This window comes from Saimiri boliviensis, chromosome 6 (genome assembly GCF_048565385.1).
Source record: "Saimiri boliviensis isolate mSaiBol1 chromosome 6, mSaiBol1.pri, whole genome shotgun sequence".
NCBI lineage: Eukaryota > Metazoa > Chordata > Mammalia > Primates > Cebidae > Saimiri > Saimiri boliviensis.
Genome location: NC_133454.1, coordinates 101,959,195 through 101,980,022, shown reverse-complemented (window position 1 = coordinate 101,980,022; position 20,828 = coordinate 101,959,195). Strand labels below are relative to the sequence as shown.

General features: G+C 43.0%; 1 protein-coding gene across 6 annotated transcripts in view; it reads right to left on the bottom strand.

Moving 5' to 3' along the window:
- Positions 1 to 1,488: 1,488 nt before the first annotated feature.
- Positions 1,489 to 20,828, bottom strand: part of KIAA1549L (KIAA1549 like) — a 294,483-nt gene continuing 275,143 nt past the window's right edge. For all 6 annotated transcript variants that reach the window (XM_074401291.1, XM_039471338.2, XM_074401295.1 and 3 more), the window contains one exon: positions 1,489 to 7,702. In XM_074401291.1, coding sequence (XP_074257392.1) covers positions 7,421 to 7,702 — 282 coding nt within the window. In that variant the 3' untranslated portion in view covers positions 1,489 to 7,420. The remainder of the gene's footprint in view (positions 7,703 to 20,828) is intronic.

The window sequence follows — 20,828 nt, the reverse complement described above, 5'->3', positions numbered from 1 at the left end:
GCAATCATGTTTCCATTACTTGGTTCCACACTCCTTCGCAGGTACATTCTTTCTGGTTTCTAGGGGCCAGCAGAGCTCATGAGTTGGAGGCATGACATTTACTCGGATGGCTACAGAATGTCCTTTGGAAGAAGGATGTTCTCCTATTTATGATGGAGACTGAGCAAGGCAAAGCTGGGTTTGCCACAGCCTTTTCCAGCTTCCTGGGCTTGTTTCTGCCTCCCACTGCTGGTACTGACGTAGCCACCACCACTTCCTTTTACTTGATTAGTTCATTTGCCTTGAAAGCCAATAGCAACCAGGGTCCAGGAGGAATAAAAAAAAATGGAAAAGTCGGGAAACCATCAGTTCTTGGACCTACTTGTACTACTTTCTGCAATGGCCTTCACCCCATGGTGAGCCTCACAAGAAGCATCCTGTAGGGGCTTCAAGTTCATTTCTCATTGCAGCAAGATAGTGGCTCTGGGAATGCCTTTTGTGCATATCTGAGTCCTCTTTACAGAGAAGCAGAGAGTGGAGTAAAAAAAATTGCTCCTCCAGTCTCTAAGTACTTTCTAAGTACATGCGGAGAATTGGAGCAAATTAGGCTCCAGTGAGAAGTGTACCATGTTGCTGCCTAAGCTCAATGGATCTATAAAAGCCCCAGGGTTGTGACTGACCACTAGGGCACAGGGACTCCTTAGAAATTGGTTAGTTTGACTGTTTTCATTGCAAGAGACAGGGTTTCTTACCTTTTAAATCTCCTTGGCCTCAAGGCCACTTCTTAACTCAGTATTCTGCCCTCTTAGAACTTTGAATATGGTCTATCATGGTCTTTCTGAGTCTTGATCACCCAATTTCAACATCTACTTCTAACAGACTCTGTCTCTTAGTATTTCCTAGAGAGATCATCCAGTTGGCCTAGCCCACGTGCTGAGCCGCATTTTTGTGGCTGGTCAGCCCATGACCTTGTGGCTCCTGGATTGATGTCTCTCCTGTCCAATAGGCGGAAGCCAGAGGACAGAGCAGGCAGCACCACATATGTTCTCTGAATAGGGCTGAACATGAGGCAGGCATCAGGGCTGCTGGGACTCACACAGGGAGGGACAGATGGGTGGTGTTGGGAGCTGGTGTCCCATACCACTGTTATTCTTGGACTCCTTGGGAGCCACTGACCTGGATCAGACTTCTTTACACCCTGAGACAGGAACCTAAACAGACATTAGCTTCTGCCCTGTGCCCTGTTGACCCCAGAACTACATCTTTCTTTAGCCGCTAAGTCATGGGTAGGCTGAAACTGCTTCTCTGAGGCCTATGGATGGCCAGGGGTAAGCATTCTTTTTGGCCCATGAACTCATCACCCAAGCTGGGATGGCTCCTGAGATCGCATTGAGTCCTCTAGGACTGGAACGGTTCTTTAGTGACCCCCAACAGGCACTGTTTTGTGGCTGGTTTATGAAAAGGATTCTGTCTCATCGTCTGGAGGAGGTAGAATGAGAAACAGGCAGGTTTTGGGGTATGAAAGCCTTTGTCGTTTTATTTTACAATAAAAAATTCTAACAGCATATGAACACTCTGTTCCCGGCAGAGGCTAAGGACGTACAAAGTTCATCAGAAAGCAAAGCATTAAAATAACAACAGCTACATTCAAAGCTTCCGCTCAGTACTTTGCCCAATGTGTCTAATGTGGTTTTAAAGACTCAGTGGTCGGGGTTTTTCACCCAGAGTTAAAGCACATGTACAAATACTTACATATCCTCCAAATCATAGACAACAATGACAGTAAGAGCAACTCCAGATGAGGCTAGATCTGGTGGGCAATTTCAAATTTAGGAATTTCTTTATTTTTCCTTGGCAAAGCATTGTGTCATGGAACATGTGACAGTATAAATTCAGCAGACAGGAGGAACTAAAATATTTTCCTGAATAAAAATGAATTACAAAACTAATAATTTAGTAAGAATGCCTTCAAATGCTTGTCAAACCATTTTCGGATACATTATGCTGTGTGCTCCTCAAAATCGCCATGGGAAGTACAGAGGTTCTTATACCCATTTGACAGAGGAGGAATCAGAGACCAGTCTAGGATATTTGCACCTTGTTTCAAAATTTCCAGTCCATTCATATGCCTCTGATTCTGTCAGGTAGAAATCTTTACTCAGTTTCTGTGTGAGATGGAGGGTGAGTTTAAACATAAGGAAGAAATGAGGAGAAAGAAGATGACGCCACAATTTATGTCAAATACATTGATGGCCTCTCTCCATAATTTGCAAGAGTCCGACCAAGGTCAGAGAATGAAAATGATCAATTTTTAGATTTCATTTATAATGGCTCTCACTGAAGTATGGTTTGACCAATGGCGACAGATTCTGCCATCTCACAAAATTCCCATTTTTTAAAAAACCTGCAGAATCAGAGCAACTGCCTATCTTCTAAAGTAATATGTTTGTGGCACAATCATATTTCCTAAATATTTCTTTTCAGAAACACCTTACATTTTAGCACTTACCACAGGCTAGGATTCTTTAACAGTTCGCCTCAGAAATCAGGAGGCCTTTCAGTTCTCAGGACACTAAGTTATTATATTCAGAAGGTCAAAGCCACAATAATATATTTCACTTGAAACCAATTTTGTTTCCAAAGACTCTGTTGAGGGGCTCATTGGTTTTCTCATCCATGCAAGCATGTGGCCGTGAGCCACATTAATAGCACCTGAGCTAAGATCATGCAATTCAATTTACAAGTATTTATTGTCTGCTGAGCAAGACATTGTGCTAACTTGGGCCTTGGTCAGAAATCACTTCTTAGACCCAGCGGCTGTATCAATAACTGGTGTTAGGGTGAGAAGTGGCTGGGGCAGCTCTGGTCAGTCTAGCAGAGTTTCAAGTGTGCACATCCTCACCTGAGGTGCAAGTGAAGATCCCTTTCTCTCTCTGTCGTAGTATGTGGGAACCGCTCTCCAAGCACTGGCTGCTGCGCACTATGGCATCCCAGGAGGACTAGTCAGTTCCAGTGTGTAGTATGTTCTTTTTGAAGGTCCTGCCCACTCATGCCCCTTCCTCTGGGTCCCAGATCCCAATAAAAGTCCCTCCTGAAAGGGTCAGTCCAAGGGGCCATGCTTAATGACATGACCCTACCTCCTTGGTAACAACTGATTGGACAGGCACCTGACCCCAGGGTGGCTCACCCATAGGCAGATGAACTAAACCAATCAGATCCTCAAAAATTTGCCTTAGGGGGTCACAGAGATGCTAGTCAGAAAGCGGTGGTTACTGAAAAGGACAGGTTGTGCAGAGTGCATTCTGGAGTGGGTTTTTCAGCTATGTATATGCACTAATGAGAAAGCTGGTTGGCCAGGAGGAGGAAGAGAACCAGGCAGATAGGCAGAGGGAAACACAGAATAAAGTCCATGAGGACAGAGAACGTGAGAGCAAGAGCGAGGGTGTCTCGCTCCATCCGTTTCCTGTAGGGGAGCCGTGTTCTGTGTTTGTGAAACCTCCCTCTATTCTTTCAGCCAACGCCTGCACCTGACAGCATGTGAGTGGGTTTCTAGTCCTCACAAAGCTCCTTCCCTGGAATACCTTTGAGGTTGGACTGAATGGCAGAACTTAATTTCCAACATTTAGACTCCAGTCAGTCCCTACTCCAAGCTAAATGACTCTCTTTCCTTAAGAGTATTTGGATATAGTTTGTAAATATATAATAAAATCCAAGTTTTCTACTGGTGTGTGACAGGAGGAATTTAGGATTGACTACAAATCCTGTTCTCAAACTTTTAAGGCAATATCTATTATATTATTCATTAAATGTTGAATGCCTGTGTGCTATGTAGGGGGAAAAAAAGCTCATTTATACGTAATCAATGTTTAAATCTTTTGATCCATTTCTCTAATTCCTGCCTGTTAGAAAAAGCGTTTCTATTAGTTAGATATTTAAATTCCTCACTCCCTCCATTCTACTTTCTCTCTCCAAAGCAGGGTGTGTGTGTGTGTGTGTGTGTGTGTGTGTGTGTGTGTGTGAATCACATCTATTTCCTATCTTCCATCAAGATTACTCAGACATTACATGCCCTTCTGCTGAGTTCTTAAATCAACAAACTCACAATAAAACTTCTCCTGGGACCAGGGCATTGATTCTTACATAATCTACCCTGAAAGAGGAAACTCCTTGTTCTGTAGGTTAACAGCCTCAATCTCATCATTGCACGAGCCTCAGGTCATAGGTCTCAAGCCACGCAGTAGACTTTCACTGCACCACTGGATCCCCTGCCCCAATGCAGAGCATAGACTCTGCTGCCTCGCAGTGACACAAAGTCAAGGGCCTCCCTGCCTGCCTATTGGGATCCCTGGTGCTGAGACAGGAATGCATCCCCACAGTCTTCAACAGAAGTTCAGGACACTGACACAGTTTCCTTGATGGTACTCTCTGGAAAAAGGCAAAATGCATTTCTTTTTCATGAGTGTAGAAAACTCATATCAAAACCAGCACTGAAAACTGTTTATCATCCCACAAATGCATCGTCCTCTATACACTGTATCTGAAGTTCCTATATACTCAATCATCTTTTTTTTCTTGGTAAGAACGTTATGGAGTTCTTCATATGACCCTTACCATTTTCTTTAAACCTTTGCGCACAGCTAAAGACATGTGTTGCCGGCAAGCCTGCAGGCCACACGGTGAGATGGAAATCAAGTTGGTTGGTGAACCAGCAGGCTGGGACTGGATCACTGGGCCAGTCACTCCATGTCTCGGTACTTCTGCTTCCTCCTCCGAGGTCAGCCGAGATCCTTTGTGGCTTCTGCAACTATCTAGAGGGTTCTGATGAACAGGGCGTTTGCTCATTGCTGCCTCCTCGGGGATCTCTGGGAGCCCTATCTTCAACTCCATGAGGTACTTTTGACCATCTTAGAGTCAGCTCTCCAGGTATCTGTCACCTCTATGGGGTTAGGAGATTCTTCAGAAAAGGGACCGTATCTCAGCCACTGAAAATCTGACCAGGGTGGCTCTGTCTCCCCGTGAGTGGTAAAACAAGAACAGACTGATTTCTTTTCAACTTAAGCTTTTCCTCTCATCTACTAATACTATTCTTGAACCCATGGTGTGTAGTTTAAGAGAGCATCTGATTTGGCATGCTATATTTTTAGTTGTCTCAGTTGACTCACTCAATATTTCCTGGGGCTCTGCAAAGACCACAGTGATTTGTGACTATCCTCTTAGCACTCTGGAGCCACAGCTCTGCAAACTGTAGACTCGGTCTCTGCAAGTCATTGAAACATCCACAGTTCAGACACTGTCTTCTGAAATTTACATATATTTCAATTACAGTAAGGTCTTGAAATGTCATTTTCACATACAGTATTTCCAGGCAGTTACCAAATAGACAAAGTACTGGTCGATGTCATTGCACTAATGAAATATTATTATTGATAAAGCAGGACAATGTAGCTGATTTTATCAGACTCATACCATTTGCATGAAAAGGCTGAGTTTCTTTGGCTCTTTGTTCATTCAAGTGCATTGAATGCCTATGTGGATAGACGTAGGCATTGTGTTAACCTGTCAGTAAAATCTTGCACTGTCCACAGTGTTTTGCAAACTGATTTAGGTTTTGGACTACAACGACTGGCCATTGATAGAAATATACCATATATACACACGGGAATTACAAAAATACATTTTATTTATAGCTGATTTCTTTTTTAAGTAACAAAAAACTAACACTATGAAAGGTCAACCAGCATACTAAAAGGACACTACCTATTATCATCCGAACAAGAGACTTGTTTGGGTGTTCCATGACACATCATCTCTGAACATTCCAGAAAGGGCAATTTGCCATTGGAAAATAAAAACAACTTCTTTGATAAGTCTGTGCTTTGACAGTTTGAACCTCCCCTTCTAATCAGTTCCATTTCTAGTCTTCTCTCAACTTTTAAATTTCCACCATCTTCTTTCAGTAAAGACCAAAGAAACTCGTGAGGGCAATGGAAGGATGGGCTCAGAAGAAAATGGATACAGCTGAAGCTAGATGGGTCATGGATGAAAGCAGGACAGGACCTCATTCTCCAACAGATACCAAGTAAGCCCCCAAAGCTTCACAGGCTCTCACACTTGGTGAGGGAACCAGAGTCCCTGATCTCCCTGCTACACAAGGTCAGTAGCCGTTTTGCTTGCGTTAATGGGTAGGCAGCAGCTGGTGCCTCAGTACCGTGAGGCGTTGTCCTCTACCCAGAGCTCTGGAAGCCAACTCGCCATGCCAGGGAGGGCGACTTGCAACATCATGGTCACAAGGGGGCCGCCCTGCCATTTCAGCAAATGTCTTCCTATGTCCATGAACTAGGGGGAACTGGCTAACTCCATACACTTTTTAAAAGGTTATTTACATTTACATGAAATTCAACAGCTTTTCTACATTCAGAAGCTTCTATAAACAGAGGCTGCAGCCGGGGAAGACTGTGGATCAATCACTCCTGTTTCTAACAGGGATCAATTACCATTTCCTTTTGTCCCACTCGGCAGCGCACACTGGACATCATTGTTGAAGAGACAGAGATTTTCTTGTAAAAGTTATCTATTATTCCAAGAAAAAGAGAAGCTCCATTCTCAGGCCACCTTCTGAGCAGGGCAAAGAAAATCCTCCACAAATAACTGTATTTCTTTTGTAGGATCCTAAAAGCTCTTAGCACCGATTCTGTTTCATTTGTAGGGGACTTTTATTTCCAAATGGCAACACCTTTTAAAAAGAATCTGTCAACACAAATCCACCATTCCCTCTCATCTTCTCTCTTTCTTGGCCTTTGTTTAACCGATGAGGGAAACATAGACTCAGGACTATTTACAGGCACAGCCATTGGTACTGACTTTCATCCAGTTCATTTGACTTTGAATATGAACCTAAAAAAAAAAGGGCTCAGGTTTCTTGGCTGGAGTCAGTGTCTCCCTTACAGACTAGAGACGATTTTAATGCTCACGGTCATGGCTGAATGAGAGTACAGTCTGGTGCTTGATCCACACTTTTGCATTGCCTTTAACACAGAAACAGAGTTAACATGCAGAGGTCACCGAAGAGAAGAGCTATGTTCTCCCACTTCTGGTGATTTATTAAAATGTGGCATTGGATAGGAATCTGTAGATTAGCTAGTGCCTCTCGTGACTAAGTCTCCATAGAGAATATGCCCACAGTCCAAACATTTGACATGAGAGATTATCAAACATAAGGCCCCAAGCAGGGACTTCTTGACACACAGTCAGCTGGACGAGCCAAGAATCTAGTCGTTCAAGATTTTTCTGTTCCTAGAAGCCCCATAGTTCACCTTTTCAGAAATGGAGGGTGAGAAAGAGCGATCCATTGCTATGCCTCAAGTCCTAACCGTGGGCATGGGAAACCCAAAGGCTGTGTCCTCAGAGTTCGGAAGTCCAGCGTCCCACGGGGGCTAAGGTGTTAGACCTGGAACTCAAACATGTCTGTCTGTTTTTTGGCCAGCTTGGCCACCTCCTCCCGGATGGCCTTCACGAGGGCTGCAGTGGAGATGTTGGTCAGGGGAGCGTCCGAGGGGTCATTTTCTGCCAGGCTCTGCTGCGAGGCCGCTGTGGAGGGCGCGGGGGCCTGCTCCAGGCTGGGGTGCAGGTTGGCTGGCTGGCTGTACTGGCGAGGAAGCCTGGAGGGCGAGCTCTGTGGGTATCGTGATCGGGGGTAGGCCTCGATGTAGCCTGGGAGGGGCACCTGCAGAGGACATGGGGAGAGAAGGACAGGACCCAGTAAGAGGAAGGGGCTCAAGTCACAGGACACACCCGACACTGGAAGCAGGAGGGGACTGAGGACATGGAAGAGGACTTAGAAGAGAATGGAAGCCACGTACCATTGTATAGATACAAAACTCAGAGTCAGGCCAGGTGCGGTGGCTCACGCCTGTAATCCCAGTACTTTGGGAGCCTGAGGTGGGTGGATCACCTGAAGTCGGGAGTTCAAGACCAGCCTAACCAACATGGAGAAACCCTGTCTCTACTAAAAAATACAAAAATTAACCGGGCGTGGTGGTGCATGCCTGTAATCCTAGCTACTCGAGAGGCTGAGGCAGGAGAATTGCTTGAACCTGGGAGGCAGAAATTGCGCTAAGCCGAGATCGCGCCATTGCACTCTAGCCTGAGCAACAAGAGTGAAACCCCATCTCAAAAAACAAAACAAAAAAACCTCAGTTTGTTTAGAAAATAGGTAATCTGGACTCACTGGATATACCATTTGGATGAATTAAAGTTTTTTTTTTTTTTAATTGTACTTTGGGCTCTGGGGTACATGTGCATATCCTGCAGGATTGTTGCATAAGTATATACATGCCACATTCTCCTCCCGCCACCACCTCCATCACCTCCATCAGGCATTTCTCCGGGTGTTATCCCTCCCCATCTGCCCCGCCCCCTACTGTCTCTCCTGTCCTAGCCCAGCGAGCGTTGTTCCTTTCCCTGTGCCCAAGTGTTCTCATTATTCATCACCCGTTTATGAGTGAAAACATATGGTGTTTGGTTTTCTTTTTTTTTATTATTGCATTTTAGGTTTTGGGGTACATGTGAAGAACATGCAAGATTGTTGCATAGGTACACACATGGCAGTGTGGTTTGCTGTCTTCTGTCCCCTCACCTGTATCTGTCATTTCTCCCCATGCTATCTCTTCCCACCTCCCCACCCCCCCGTCCCTCCCCCATTTCCCCCCAATGGACCCCAGTGTGTAGTGCTCCCCTCCCTGTGTCCATGTGTTCTCATTGTTCAACACCCGCCTATGAGTGAGAATATACGGTGTTTGATTTTCTGCTCTTGTGTCAGTTTGCTGAGAATGATGGTTTCCAGGTTCATCCATGTCCCTACAAAGGACGTGAACTCATCGTTTTTGATTGCTGCGTAATATTCCATGGTGTATATGTACCACATTTTCCCTATCCAGTCTATCATCGTTGGGCATTTGGGTTGGTTCCAGGTCTTTGCTATTGTAAACAGTGCTGCAATGAACATTCGTGTGCACGTGTCCTTGTAGTAGAATGATTTATAATCCTTTGGATATATACCCAGTAATGGGATTGCTGGGTCAAACGGGATTTCTATTTTTAGGTCCTTGAGGAATCGCCACACTGTCTTCCACAATGGTTGAATTAATTTACATTCCCACCAACAGTGTAAAAGTGTTCCTATTTCTCCACATCCTCTCCAGCATCTGTTGTTTCCAGATTTTTTAATGATCGCCATTCTAACTGGTGTGAGATGGTATCTCAATGTGGTTTTGATTTGCATTTCTCTGATGACCAGTGATGATGAGCATTTTTTCATATGTTTGTTGGCCTCCCGTATGTCTTCTTTTGTAAAGTATCTGTTCATATCCTTCACCCATTTTTGAATGGACTTGTTTGTTTTTTTCTTGTAGATCTGCTTTAGTTCTTTGTAAATTCTGGATATCAGCCCCTTGTCAGATGGGTAGACTGCAAAAATTTTTTCCCATTCTGTTGGTTGCCGATTCACTCTACTGACTGTTTCTTTTGCCGTGCAGAAGCTGTGGAGTTTGATTAGGTCCCATTTGTCTATTTTGGCTTTTGTTGCCATTGCTTTTGGCGTTTTGGTCATGAAGTCCTTGCCTACACCTATGTCCTGAATGGTTTTGCCTAGATTTTCTTCTAGGGTTTTTATGGTGTTAGGTCTGATGTTTAAGTCTTTAATCCATCTGGAGTTAATTTTGGTGTAAGGTGTCAGGAAGGGGTCCTGTTTCTGCTTTCTGCACATGGCTAGCCAGTTTTCCCAACACCATTTATTAAACAGGGGGTCCTTTCCCCATTGCTTGTTTTTGTCAGGTTTGTCGAAGATCAGATGGTTGTGGGTATGTTGTATTTCCTCTGAGGCCTCTGTTCTGTTCCATTGGTCTATATCTCTGTTTTGGTACCAGTACCATGCTGTTTTGATTACTGTAGCCTTGTAGTATAGTTTGAAGTCCGGTAGTGTGATGCCTCCGCTTTGTTCTTTTTGCTTAGAATTGACTTGGCTATGCGGGCTCTCTTTTGGTTCCATATGAAGTTTAAGGTGTTTTTTTCCAGTTCTGTGAAGAAGGTCATTGGTAGCTTGATGGGAATAGCATTGAATCTGTAAATTACTTTGGGCAGTATGGCCATTTTCACGATGTTGATTCTTCCTAACCATGAATATGGAATGTTTCTCCATCTGTTTGTATCCTCTCTTATTTCGTTGAGCAATGGCTTGTAGTTCTCCTTGAAGAGGTCCTTTACGTTCCTTGTTAGTTGTATTCCTAGGTATTTTATTCTCTTTGTAGCAATTGTGAATGGCAGTTCGTTCTTGATTTGGCTCTCTTGAAGTCTATTACTGGTGTATAGGAATGCTTGTGATTTTTGCACGTTGATTTTGTATCCTGAGACTTTGCTGAAGTTGTTTATCAGTTTCAGGAGGCTTTGGGCTGAGATGATGGGGTCTTCCAGATATACAATCATGTCATCTGCAAATAGAGACAATTTGATTTCCTCCTTTCCAATTTGGATACCCTTTATTTCTTTTTCTTGCCTGATTGCTCTGGCTAGAACTTCCAGTATTATATTGAATAGGAGTGGTGAGAGAGGGCATCCTTGTCTAGTGCCAGATTTCAAAGGGAATGCTTCCAGTTTTTGCCCATTCAGTATGATATTGGCTGTTGGTTTGTCGTAAATAGCTTTTATTGTTTTGAGATACGTTCCGTCAATACCTAGTTTATTGAGGGTTTTTAGCATAAAGGGTTTTGCTAAAATTTTGTCAAAAGCCTTCTCTGCATCAGTTGAGATAATCATGTGGTTTTTGTCTTTGGTTCTGTTTATGTGGTGAATTACGTTTATGGACTTGCGTATGTTGAACCAGCCTTGCATCCCCGGGATGGATCCTACTTGATCATGGTGGATGAGCTTTTTGATATGCTGTTGCAATCGGTTTGCCAGTATTTTATTGAAGATTTTTGCATCTACGTTCATTGTGGATATTGGCCTGAAATTTTCTTTTCTTGTTGAGTCTCTGCCGGGTTTTGGTATCAGGATGATGTTGGTCTCGTAAAATGATTTGGGAAGGATTCCCTCTTTTTGGATTGTCTGGAATAGTTTCAGAAGGAATGGTATCAGCTCCTCTTTGTATGTCTGGTAGAATTCGGCTGTGAACCCATCTGGACCTGGGCTTTTTTGGGGTGGTAGGCTCTTTATTGCTGCCTCAACTTCAGACCATGTTATTGGTCTATTCAGGGTTTCGGCTTCTTCCAGGTTTAGGCTTGGGAGGATGCAGGTGTCCAGGAATTTATCCATTTCTTCCAGGTTTACTAGTTTATGTGCATAGAGTTGTTTGTAATAATCTCTGATGATGGTTTGGATTTCTGTGGAATCTGTGGTGATATCCCCTTTATCATTTTTTATTGCATCAATTTGGTTATTCTCTCTTTTCTTTTTTATTAATCTGGCTAGTGGTCTGTCTATTTTGTTGATCTTTTCAAAAAACCAGCTCCTGGATTTATTGATTTTTTGAAGAGTTTTTTGTGTCTCTATTTCCTTCAGTTCTGCTCTGATCTTAGTTATTTCCTGTCTTCTGCTAGGTTTTGAGTTTTTTTGATCTTGCTCCTCTAGCTCTTTCAATTTTGATGATAGGGTGTCAATTTTAGATCTCTCCTTTCTTCTCATGTGGGCACTCATTGCTATATATTTTCCTCTAGAGATTGCTTTAAATGTGTCCCAGAGATTCTGGTATGTTGTGTCTTCGTTCTCATTGGTTTCGAAGAACATCTTTATTTCTGCCTTCATTTCATTGTTTATCCAGTCAACATTCAAGAGCAAGTTGTTCAGTTTCCATGAAGCTGTGCGATTCTGAGTTAGTTTCTGCATTCTGAGTTCTAACTGGATTGCACTGTGGTCTGAGAGACTGTTTGTTATGATTTCTGTTCTTTTGCATTTGCTGAGGAGTGATTTATTGCCAATTATGTGGTCAATTTTAGAGTAGGTATGATGTGGTGCTGAGAAGAATGTATATTCTGTGGATTTGGGGTGGAGAGTTCTGTAAATGTCTATTAGGTTTGCTTGTTCCAGGTCTGAGTTCAGGTCCTGGATATCCTTGTTGATTTTCTGTCTGGTTGATCTGTCTAATATTGACAATGGGGTGTTAAAGTTTCCCACTATTATTGTGTGGGAGTCTAAGTCTCTTTGTAAGTCATTAAGAACTTGCCTTATGTATCTGGGTGCTCCTGTATTGGGTGCGTATATATTTAGGATCATTAGCTCTTCTTGTTGCAGTGATCCTTTTACCATTATGTAATGTCCTTCTTTGTCTCTTTTGATCTTTGTTGCTTTAAAGTCTATTTTATCAGAGATGAGAATTGCAACTCCTGCCTTTTTTTGCTCTCCATTTGCTTGGTAGATCTTCCTCCATCCCTTTATTTTGAGCCTTTGTGTATCCTTGCATGTAAGATGGGTTTCCTGGATACAGCACACTGATGGGTTTTGGCTTTTTATCCAATTTGCCAGTCTGTGTCTTTTGATTGGGGCATTTAGTCCATTGACATTTAGGGATAGTATTGTTATGTGTGAATTTGATACTGTCATTTTGATGCTACCTGGCTGTTTTGTTGGTTAGTTGATGCAGCTTCTTGATTGTGTTGATGCTCTTTTACCATTTGGTGTGTTTTTGGAGTGGCTGGTACTGGTTGTTCCATTATATGTGTAGAGCCTCTTTCAGGAGTTCTTGTAGAGCAGGTTTGGTGGTGATGAAATCTCTGAGTGCTTGCTTGTTCACAAAGGATTTTATTTTTCCTTCACTTATGAAGCTTAGTTTGGCTGGATAGGAGATTCTGGGTTGAAAATTCTTTTCTTTAAGGATGTTGAATATTGGCCCCTAATCTCTTCTGGCTTGTAGGGTTTCTGCTGAGAGATCTGCTGTGAGTCTAATGGGCTTCCCTTTGTGGGTAACCCGACCTTTCTCTCTGGCTGCCCTTAGCATTTTCTCTTTCATTTCAACCCTGGTGAATCTGACGATTATGTGCCTTGGGGTTGCTCTTCTTGAGGAATATCTTTGTGGTGTTCTCTGTATTTCCTGGATTTGAATATTGGTCTGCCTTGCTAGGTTGGGGAAGTTTTCCTGGATAATATCCTGAAGAGTATTTTCCAGCTTGGATTCATTCTCTTTATCACATTCAGGTACACCTATCAGACATAGATTGGGTCTTTTCACATAGTCCCACATTTCTTGAAGATTTTGTTCATTCCTTTTTGCGCTTTTTTCTCTGTTCTTGCCTTCTCTTTTTATTTCATTGAGTTGATCTTCGACCTCTGATATCCTTTCTTCTGCTTGGTCAATTCGGCTGTTGAAGCTTGTGCATGCTTCACGAAGTTCTTGTGTTGTGTTTTTCAGCTCCATCAATTCACTTATATTCCTCTCTATGCTGTCCATTCTCGTTAGCATTTCGTCCAATCTTTTTTCAAGGTTCCTATTTTCTTTACGTTGAGTTAGAACATGTTCTTTTAGTTCACTGTAGTTTCTTACTACCCACCTTCTGAAGTCTGATTCTGTCATTTCATCACCCTCCTTCTCCATCCAGTCTGGTTCCCTTGCTGGTGAGGAGTTGTGATCCCTTTTAGGAGGAGAGGTGTTCTGGTTTCGGGAGTTTTCATTCTTTTTGCGCTGGTTTCTTCCCATTTTTGTGGGTTTATCCACCTGTTTTCTTTGTAATTACTGTCTTTCAGATTGGGTCTCTGAGTGAGCTTCTAGTTCGTGGATGCTGAAGTTACTTTTTTTTTTTTTCTCAAGCTTTCCTTCTAACATTCTGACCCCTCTGCTGTAGGACTGCTGAGGTCCACTCCAGGCCCTGCTTGCCTGGGGGTCACCTGCAGCAGCTGCAGAACAGTAAGGGTTGCTGCCAGTTTCCTCTTCTGCTATCTTTGTCCCAGAAGGATGCTCACCTACTGTCAGTCCATTCTCTCCTTTATGAGGTGATTCTTTGGATTTATGGGGGTCAGGGAGCTACTTGAGGAGACAGTCTATCTTTTATTGGGGCTTAAGTCCTGAGTTGTGAGCTCCGTTGTTCATTCAGAGCTGCTGGGCAGGTATGTTTAGGTCTGCTGCAGCTGAACTCATAAAGCACTTTTTGTTCCCAGGTGCTCTGTCCTAGGGAGTTGGAGCTTTATGAGTTTCCGTTGCACTACTGCCTTTTTTGATTTTTCTTTCAGGTCTTACCCGCCCAGCTAGCAGCACGCCTAGCCGCTGCCTGCCCGCAGGGGCTTTGCTGAGCTGCTGTGGGCTCCGCTCAGGTACCCTGAGCTCTTCTCTGCAGTCCTGTTTATATGGGCCTAGTTAGAACTGTCTCGGTAACGGTGGCCCCGCCTCTGTTATGGCGGACTCTCTCTGTTGTGGCAGTTTGCCTCGGCAATGGTGGGTTGCCTTGGCAACGGCGGCCTGCCTCCGTAGCGGTGGAGAGTCTCAGTAATGGCGGAAGCCCCTCCCCCACCAAGCTGGACCTTCCCGGTTCAGCTGTGCTTGGTTTGAAGGGCTCAACCCAGAGGGTTTCCAATTACTGTTTTTGTTTTCGTTGTTGTTGGGACTCACTGAGTCGGCTTGAACTGTGGCACCGGCTCCTGGCAGATTTTTTGCCTAGGAATCTCCTGGCCTGGCTCGCTATTTCAGATGAATGGGCAACTCTGCCGTCTCAGGGCTCTGCTCGCCAGCTAAGAGGGCTCCCAGACCAGTGGTTTTTGTACGGAGAACCGAAGCAACAGGGCGTGGTCACAGCAGCCATGCGGGCGGAATCAGCCCCACAGGAACCAAAACAGCCGCACCGGCTGGGACTGCGATGCTGGCGACCCCTCTGCCTGGGTATCTCCTGGTCTGTGGGCAATAGGAGTTCGTCTGGAAACGCGGGGTCCACTCACCCTCTGCACTTTCACTGGGAGCTGAAGTCCTGAGCTGTTCTTAGGCGGCCGTCTTCCCGGAAGTCTCCCCCGGTGTTTGGTTTTCTGTTCTTGTGTCAGTTTGCTGAGAATGATGGTTTCTAGATTCATCCATGTCTCTACAAAGGCCACAAACTCGTCGTTTTTTATGGCTGCATAGTATTCCATGGTGTATATGTGCCACATTTTCTTTGTCCAGTCTATCATTGATGGGTATTTGGGTTGATTCCAGGTCTTTGCTATCATAAACAGCAATGCAACAAACCTATGTGTGCATGTGTCTTTATAATAGAACATTATTTGGGTATATACTCAGTAATGGGATTGCTGGGTCAAATGGAATTTCTATTTCTAGGTCCTTGAGGAATTGCCATGCTGTCTTCCATAATGGTTGAACTAATTTACACTCTCACCAACAGTGTAAAAGTGTTCCTATTTCTACACATCCTCTCCAGCATCTGTTGTCTCCAGATTTTTTAATGATCGCCATTCTAACTGGCATGAGACGGTATCTCAATGTGGTTTTGATTTGCATTTCTCTAATGACCAGTGATGATGAGCATGTTTTCATACGTTTGTTGGCCTCATAAATGTCGTCTTTTTAAAGTGTCTGTTCATATCCCTTGCCCACTTTTTAATGGATTTATTTGTTTGTTTCTTGTAAATCTGCTTTAGTTCTCTGTAGATTCTGGATATTAGTCCTTTGTCAGATGGGTAGATTGCAAAAGTTTTTTCCCATTCTGTTGGTTGCCTGTTCACTCTAATGACTGTTTCTTTTGCTGTGCAGAAGCTCTTAAGTATAATTAGATCCCATTTGTTTATTTTGGCTTTTGTTGCCGTTGCTTTTGATGTTTTAGTCAGGAAGTCCTTGCCTGTGCCTATGTTCTGAATGGTGTTGCTTAGGTTTTCTTCTAGGGTTTTTATGGTGTTAAGTCTTATGTTTAAATCTTTAATCCATCTGAGTTAATTTTTGTATAAGCTGTAAGGAAGGGGTCTAGTTTCAGCTTCCTGCATATGGCTAGCCCGTTTTCCCAACACCATTTATTAAACAGGGAATCCTTTCCCCACTGTTTGTTTTTGTCTGATTTGTCAAAGATCAGATGGATGTAGATGTGTGGCATTGCTTCTATGGCCTCTGTTTTGTTCCATTGGTCTATATCTCTGTTTTGGTACCAGTACCATGCTGTTTTGATTACTGTAGCCTTGTAGTATAGTTTGAAGTCAGGTAGCATGATGCCTCCAGCTTTGTTCTTTTTGCTTAGGGTTGTCTTGGCTATTAAGGCACTCTTTTGGTGCCATATGAAGTTTAAAGTGGTTTCTTCCAGGTCTGTGAAGGTGGTCAATGGTAGCTTGATAGGGATAGCACTGAATCTATAAATTACTTTGGGCAGTAAGGCCATTTTCACAATTCTGATTCTTCCTAACCATGAGCATGGAATGTTTTTCCATCTGTTTGTGCCCTCTCTTATTTCCTTGATCAGTGGTTTGTAGTTCTCCTTGAAGAGATCTTTTACATCCTTTGTTAGTTGTATTCCTAGGTATTTTATTCTCTTTGTAGCATTGGTAAATGGGTTTGCTCATGATTTGGCTCTCTGTCTGTTGTTGGTGTATAGAAATGCTTGTGATTTATATACACTGATTTTGTATCCTGAGACTTTGCCAAAGCTGCTTACTAGCTTGAGGTTTTGGGCTGAAATGATGCAGTCTTCTAAATATATGATCATGTTGTCTGCAAATAGGGACAATCTGACTTCTTCTTTTCCTAATTGAATACCTTTTTTATTTATTTATTTTTATTTTTTAACCTAATTGCTCTGGCTAGAACTTTCAGTACTATACTGAATAGCAGTGGTGAGAGAGGGCATCCTTGTCTACTGCCAGTTTTTAATGGGGAATGCTTCTAGTTTTTGCCCGTTCATTATGATATTGGCTGTGGGTTTGTTGTAAATGGCTTTTATTATTTTGAGATATGTTCCATCAATACCTAGTTTATTGAGAGTTTTTAGCATAAAGGGCTGTTGAATTTTGTCAAAGGCCTTCTCTGCATCTATTGAGATAATCATGTGGTTTTTTTTTTCAATTCTGTTTATGTGGTGGATTACATTTATAGATTTGAATACGTTGAACCAGCCTTGCATCCCCGGGATGAAGCCTACTTGATTGTGGTGGATAAACTTTTTGATGTGCTGCTGGATTGTTTGCCAGTATTTTACTGAAGATTTTTGCATCAATGTTCATCATGGATATTGGCCTGTAGTTTTCTTTTTCAGTTGTGCCTTTGCCAGGTTTTGGTATCAGGATGATGTTGGTCTCATAGAAAGGGTTAGGAAGGATTCCCTCTTTTTGTATCATTTAGAATAGTTTCAGCAGGAATGGTACCAGCTCCTCCTTTATATGTCTGGTAGAATTTGGCTGTGAACCCATCTGGACCTGGACTTTTTTTGGTTGGTAGGCTGTCAATTTCTGCCTTGACTTCAGACTTCATTATTGGTCTATTCAGGGTTTCAGCTTCTTCCTGGCTTAGTCTTGGGAGTATGCAAGTGTATAGGAATTTATCCATTTCTTCCAGATTTACTGATTTATGTGCAAAGAGCTGTTTGTAGTCATCTCTGATGGTAGTTTGTATTTCCGAGGAATCATTGGTGATCTCCCCTTTTTTGTTTATTGCTTCTATTTGATTCTTCTCTTTTCTTTTTTATTAGTCTAGCTAATGGTCTATTTTGTTGATCTTTTCAAAAAAGCAGCTCCTGGATTTACTAATTTTTTGAAGAGTTTTTTTGTATTTCTATCTCCTTCAGTTCCACTCTGATCTTAGTTATTTATTGTCTTCTGCTTACTTTTGAGTTTTTTTGATCTTGCTCCTCTAGCTCTTTCAATTTTGACAATAGAGTTTCTATTTTAGATCTCTCCTTGTTTCTCATGTGGGCACTTATTGCTATAAATTTCCCTTTATAAACTGCTTTAAATGTGTCCCATAGATTCTGGTACATTGTGTCTTCATTCTCATTGGTTTCAAAGAACATTTTTATTTCTGCCTTCATTTCATTGTTTATCCATTTGACATTCAGGAGCAAGCTGTTCAGTTTCCATGTGATTGTGTGGTTTTGAGTGTTTTTCTTAATCCTGAGTTCTAATTTGATTGTGCTGAGGTCTGAGAGACTGTTACGGTTTCTGTTCTTTTGCATTTGCTGAGGAGTGATTACTTCCAATTAAGTGGTCAGTTTTGGAGTAGGTGTGATGTGGTACTGAGAAGAATGTATTCTGCAGATATGGGGTGGAGTGTTCTGTAAATGTCTATTAGGTCCACTTGGTCCACATCTGCATTCAAATCCTGGATATCTTGTTGACTTTCTGTCTTATTGATCTGTCCAATATTGTCAGTGGAGTGTTCAAGTCTCCCACTATTACTGTGTGGGAGTCTAAGTCTCTTGGTAGGTTGTTAGTAACTTATGTATCTGGGTGCTCCTGCATTGGGTATATATTTATTTAGGATTGTTAGCTCTTCTTGTTGCATTGATCCTTTTACCGTTACATAATGCCCTTCTTTGTTTCTTTTGATCTTTGTTGGTTTAAGGTCCATTTTATCAGAGACTACGATTGCTACCCTTGCTTTTTTTTTTTTTTTCCTCTCCATTTGCTTAGTAAATCTTCTTCCAACCCTTTATTTTGGCTCTATGTGAGTCTTTGCACATGGGATAGGTCTCTTGAATACAGCACACTGATGGGTCTTGACTTTTTATCCAGTTTGCCAGTCTGTGTCTTTTGATTGGGGCATCTATGCCATTTACATTCAACGTTAATATTGTTACATTTGAATTTGATCCTGCCATTTTGTTACCAGCTGTTTCTTTTGCCTGTTAGTTTATGCAGTTTCTGCACTGCATCATTGTTCTTTACCATTTGGTACATTTTTGCAGTGGCTGGTACTGGTTGTTCCTTTCCAGGTTTAGTACTTTCTTCAGGAGCTCTTGTAAGGCAGGTCTTGTAATGATGAAATCTCTCAGCAATTGCTTGTCCATAAAGGATTTTATTTCTCATTCACTTATGAAGCTTAGTTTGGCCAGATACGAAATTCTAGGTTGAAAGTTCTTTTCTTTAAGGATGTTGAATATTGGCCCCCCACTCCCTTCTAGCTTGCAGGGTTTCTGCTGAAAGATCTGCTGTGAATCTGATGGTCTTTCCTTTGTGGGTGACTCATCCTTGCTGGTTGCCCTTAGGATTTTTTCCTTCATTTCAACACTGGTGAATCTGATGATTATGTGCCTTGGAGCTGCTCTTCTTGAGGAGTATCCTCATGGTGTTCTCTGTAATTACTGGATTTGAATATAGGCCTGCTTTACTAGGTTGGGGAAGTTTTCTTAGAAAATGTCCTGAAGAGTGTTTTCCAGCTTGGATTCATTCTCCCTGTCACATCCAGGTATGCCGATCAAGCGTAGATTAGGTCCTTTCACATAATCCCATAGTTCTTGGAGGCTTTGTTCATTTCTTTTCACTATTTTTTCTCTAATCTTGACTTCTCATTTTATTTCATTGATTTGATCTTCAGTCTCTGATGTCCTTTCTTCTGCTTGATCAATTAGGTTGTTGAAACTTGCGTATGCCTTGTGAAGTTCTCATGCTGTGTTTTTCAGCTCCATCAAGTCATTTATTTTCTTCTCTAGGCTGCTTATTCTACTTAGCACTTCGTCTAACCTTTTTTCAAGGTTCTTAGTTTCTTTGCATTGGGTTAGAACATGGTCTTTTAACTCGGAGAAGTTTGTTAATACCCACCTTCTGAAGCCTTCTTCTGTCAATTGTCAGACTCTCTCTGTCTTGTTTTGTTCCCTTGATTGTGAGGAGCTGTGATCCCTGGGAGGAGAAGAGGTGTTCTGGTCTTTGATGGATTCATCCTTTTAGCGCTGTTTTTTCCCCATCTTCTTGGATTTATCTCCCTTTAATCTTTGAATTGGTGATTTGTGTACGTGCTTTTTGTTGAGGTTGGAGCTATATCTTTTTTGGCCTGGAGAGGCGCTGCTGGGCTGCCTCGGATTCAGTCAGGCTGCTGGGTGGGTGGTCTTCCCCTGGAGTTTGTTGAGGCAGGTTAAATCGGCCCCGCCTTCCCAAGGGCGTCTTTCCTTCCTGGAGCTCGATCTTCTGGGTTGGGATCAAACTGGTGTTTTTGCTGGGAAGCTCTCTAGCTCGCGGGCTTCAGTTTGAGTTTGTGTGTGTGTGGGGGGGTGGGGGGGTGCTGCCAGGCGTTATGACCTGTTTCCCTGCTTTCAACTCTGCCTCTGTCTGTGGGAGGGGTTGTTCCGTCCCACTGTTAGTCCACACTTCCTCCCGGGTCCATCCCACCTTGTGCACCAGGCAGGAGCCATTGCTCAGATTTGCATCGACAACCCACGACGCCCCTCAGTCCTGTCGGGCTCTCGTGGACCATGGGTTGCAAGAGGGATGAGGGAACCACAGGATCCAAATCAGAGGACTGAGGGGGTGAAGTCCCCCACCCTCCAAGCGGGCTGCATTTTCCAGGTATCTGAGTTCGCCCTCCCTGGGCTGCACTCGCCCTGCTTCCTGGCTTGCCTTCCCTGGGCTATTTTCAGAATCCTGCCAGTTCCACCGCAATGAACCTGGCACCTCACTTGGAATTGTGAAGTCCTCTAGCCTGCTGCATCTCATTTGGTGGGAGCTGCCTTCCGGTGCTGCCTCCTCTTGCCCATCTTGGCCCCCCTAAACAGGTGTTTTTAAACGTTGCTGGAAACCTTAGGAATATATAAATCTGAGTCTATATTTGAATCTACCTGGCTACCTTATTTTTATTACTATTACTATTTTTAGAGATGATGTTTCACTCTGCCATCTAGGCTGGAATGCAGTGGTACAGTCATAGCTCACTGCAGTCTCAAACTCTGGGGCTCAAGTGATCCTTCTGCCTTAGCCTC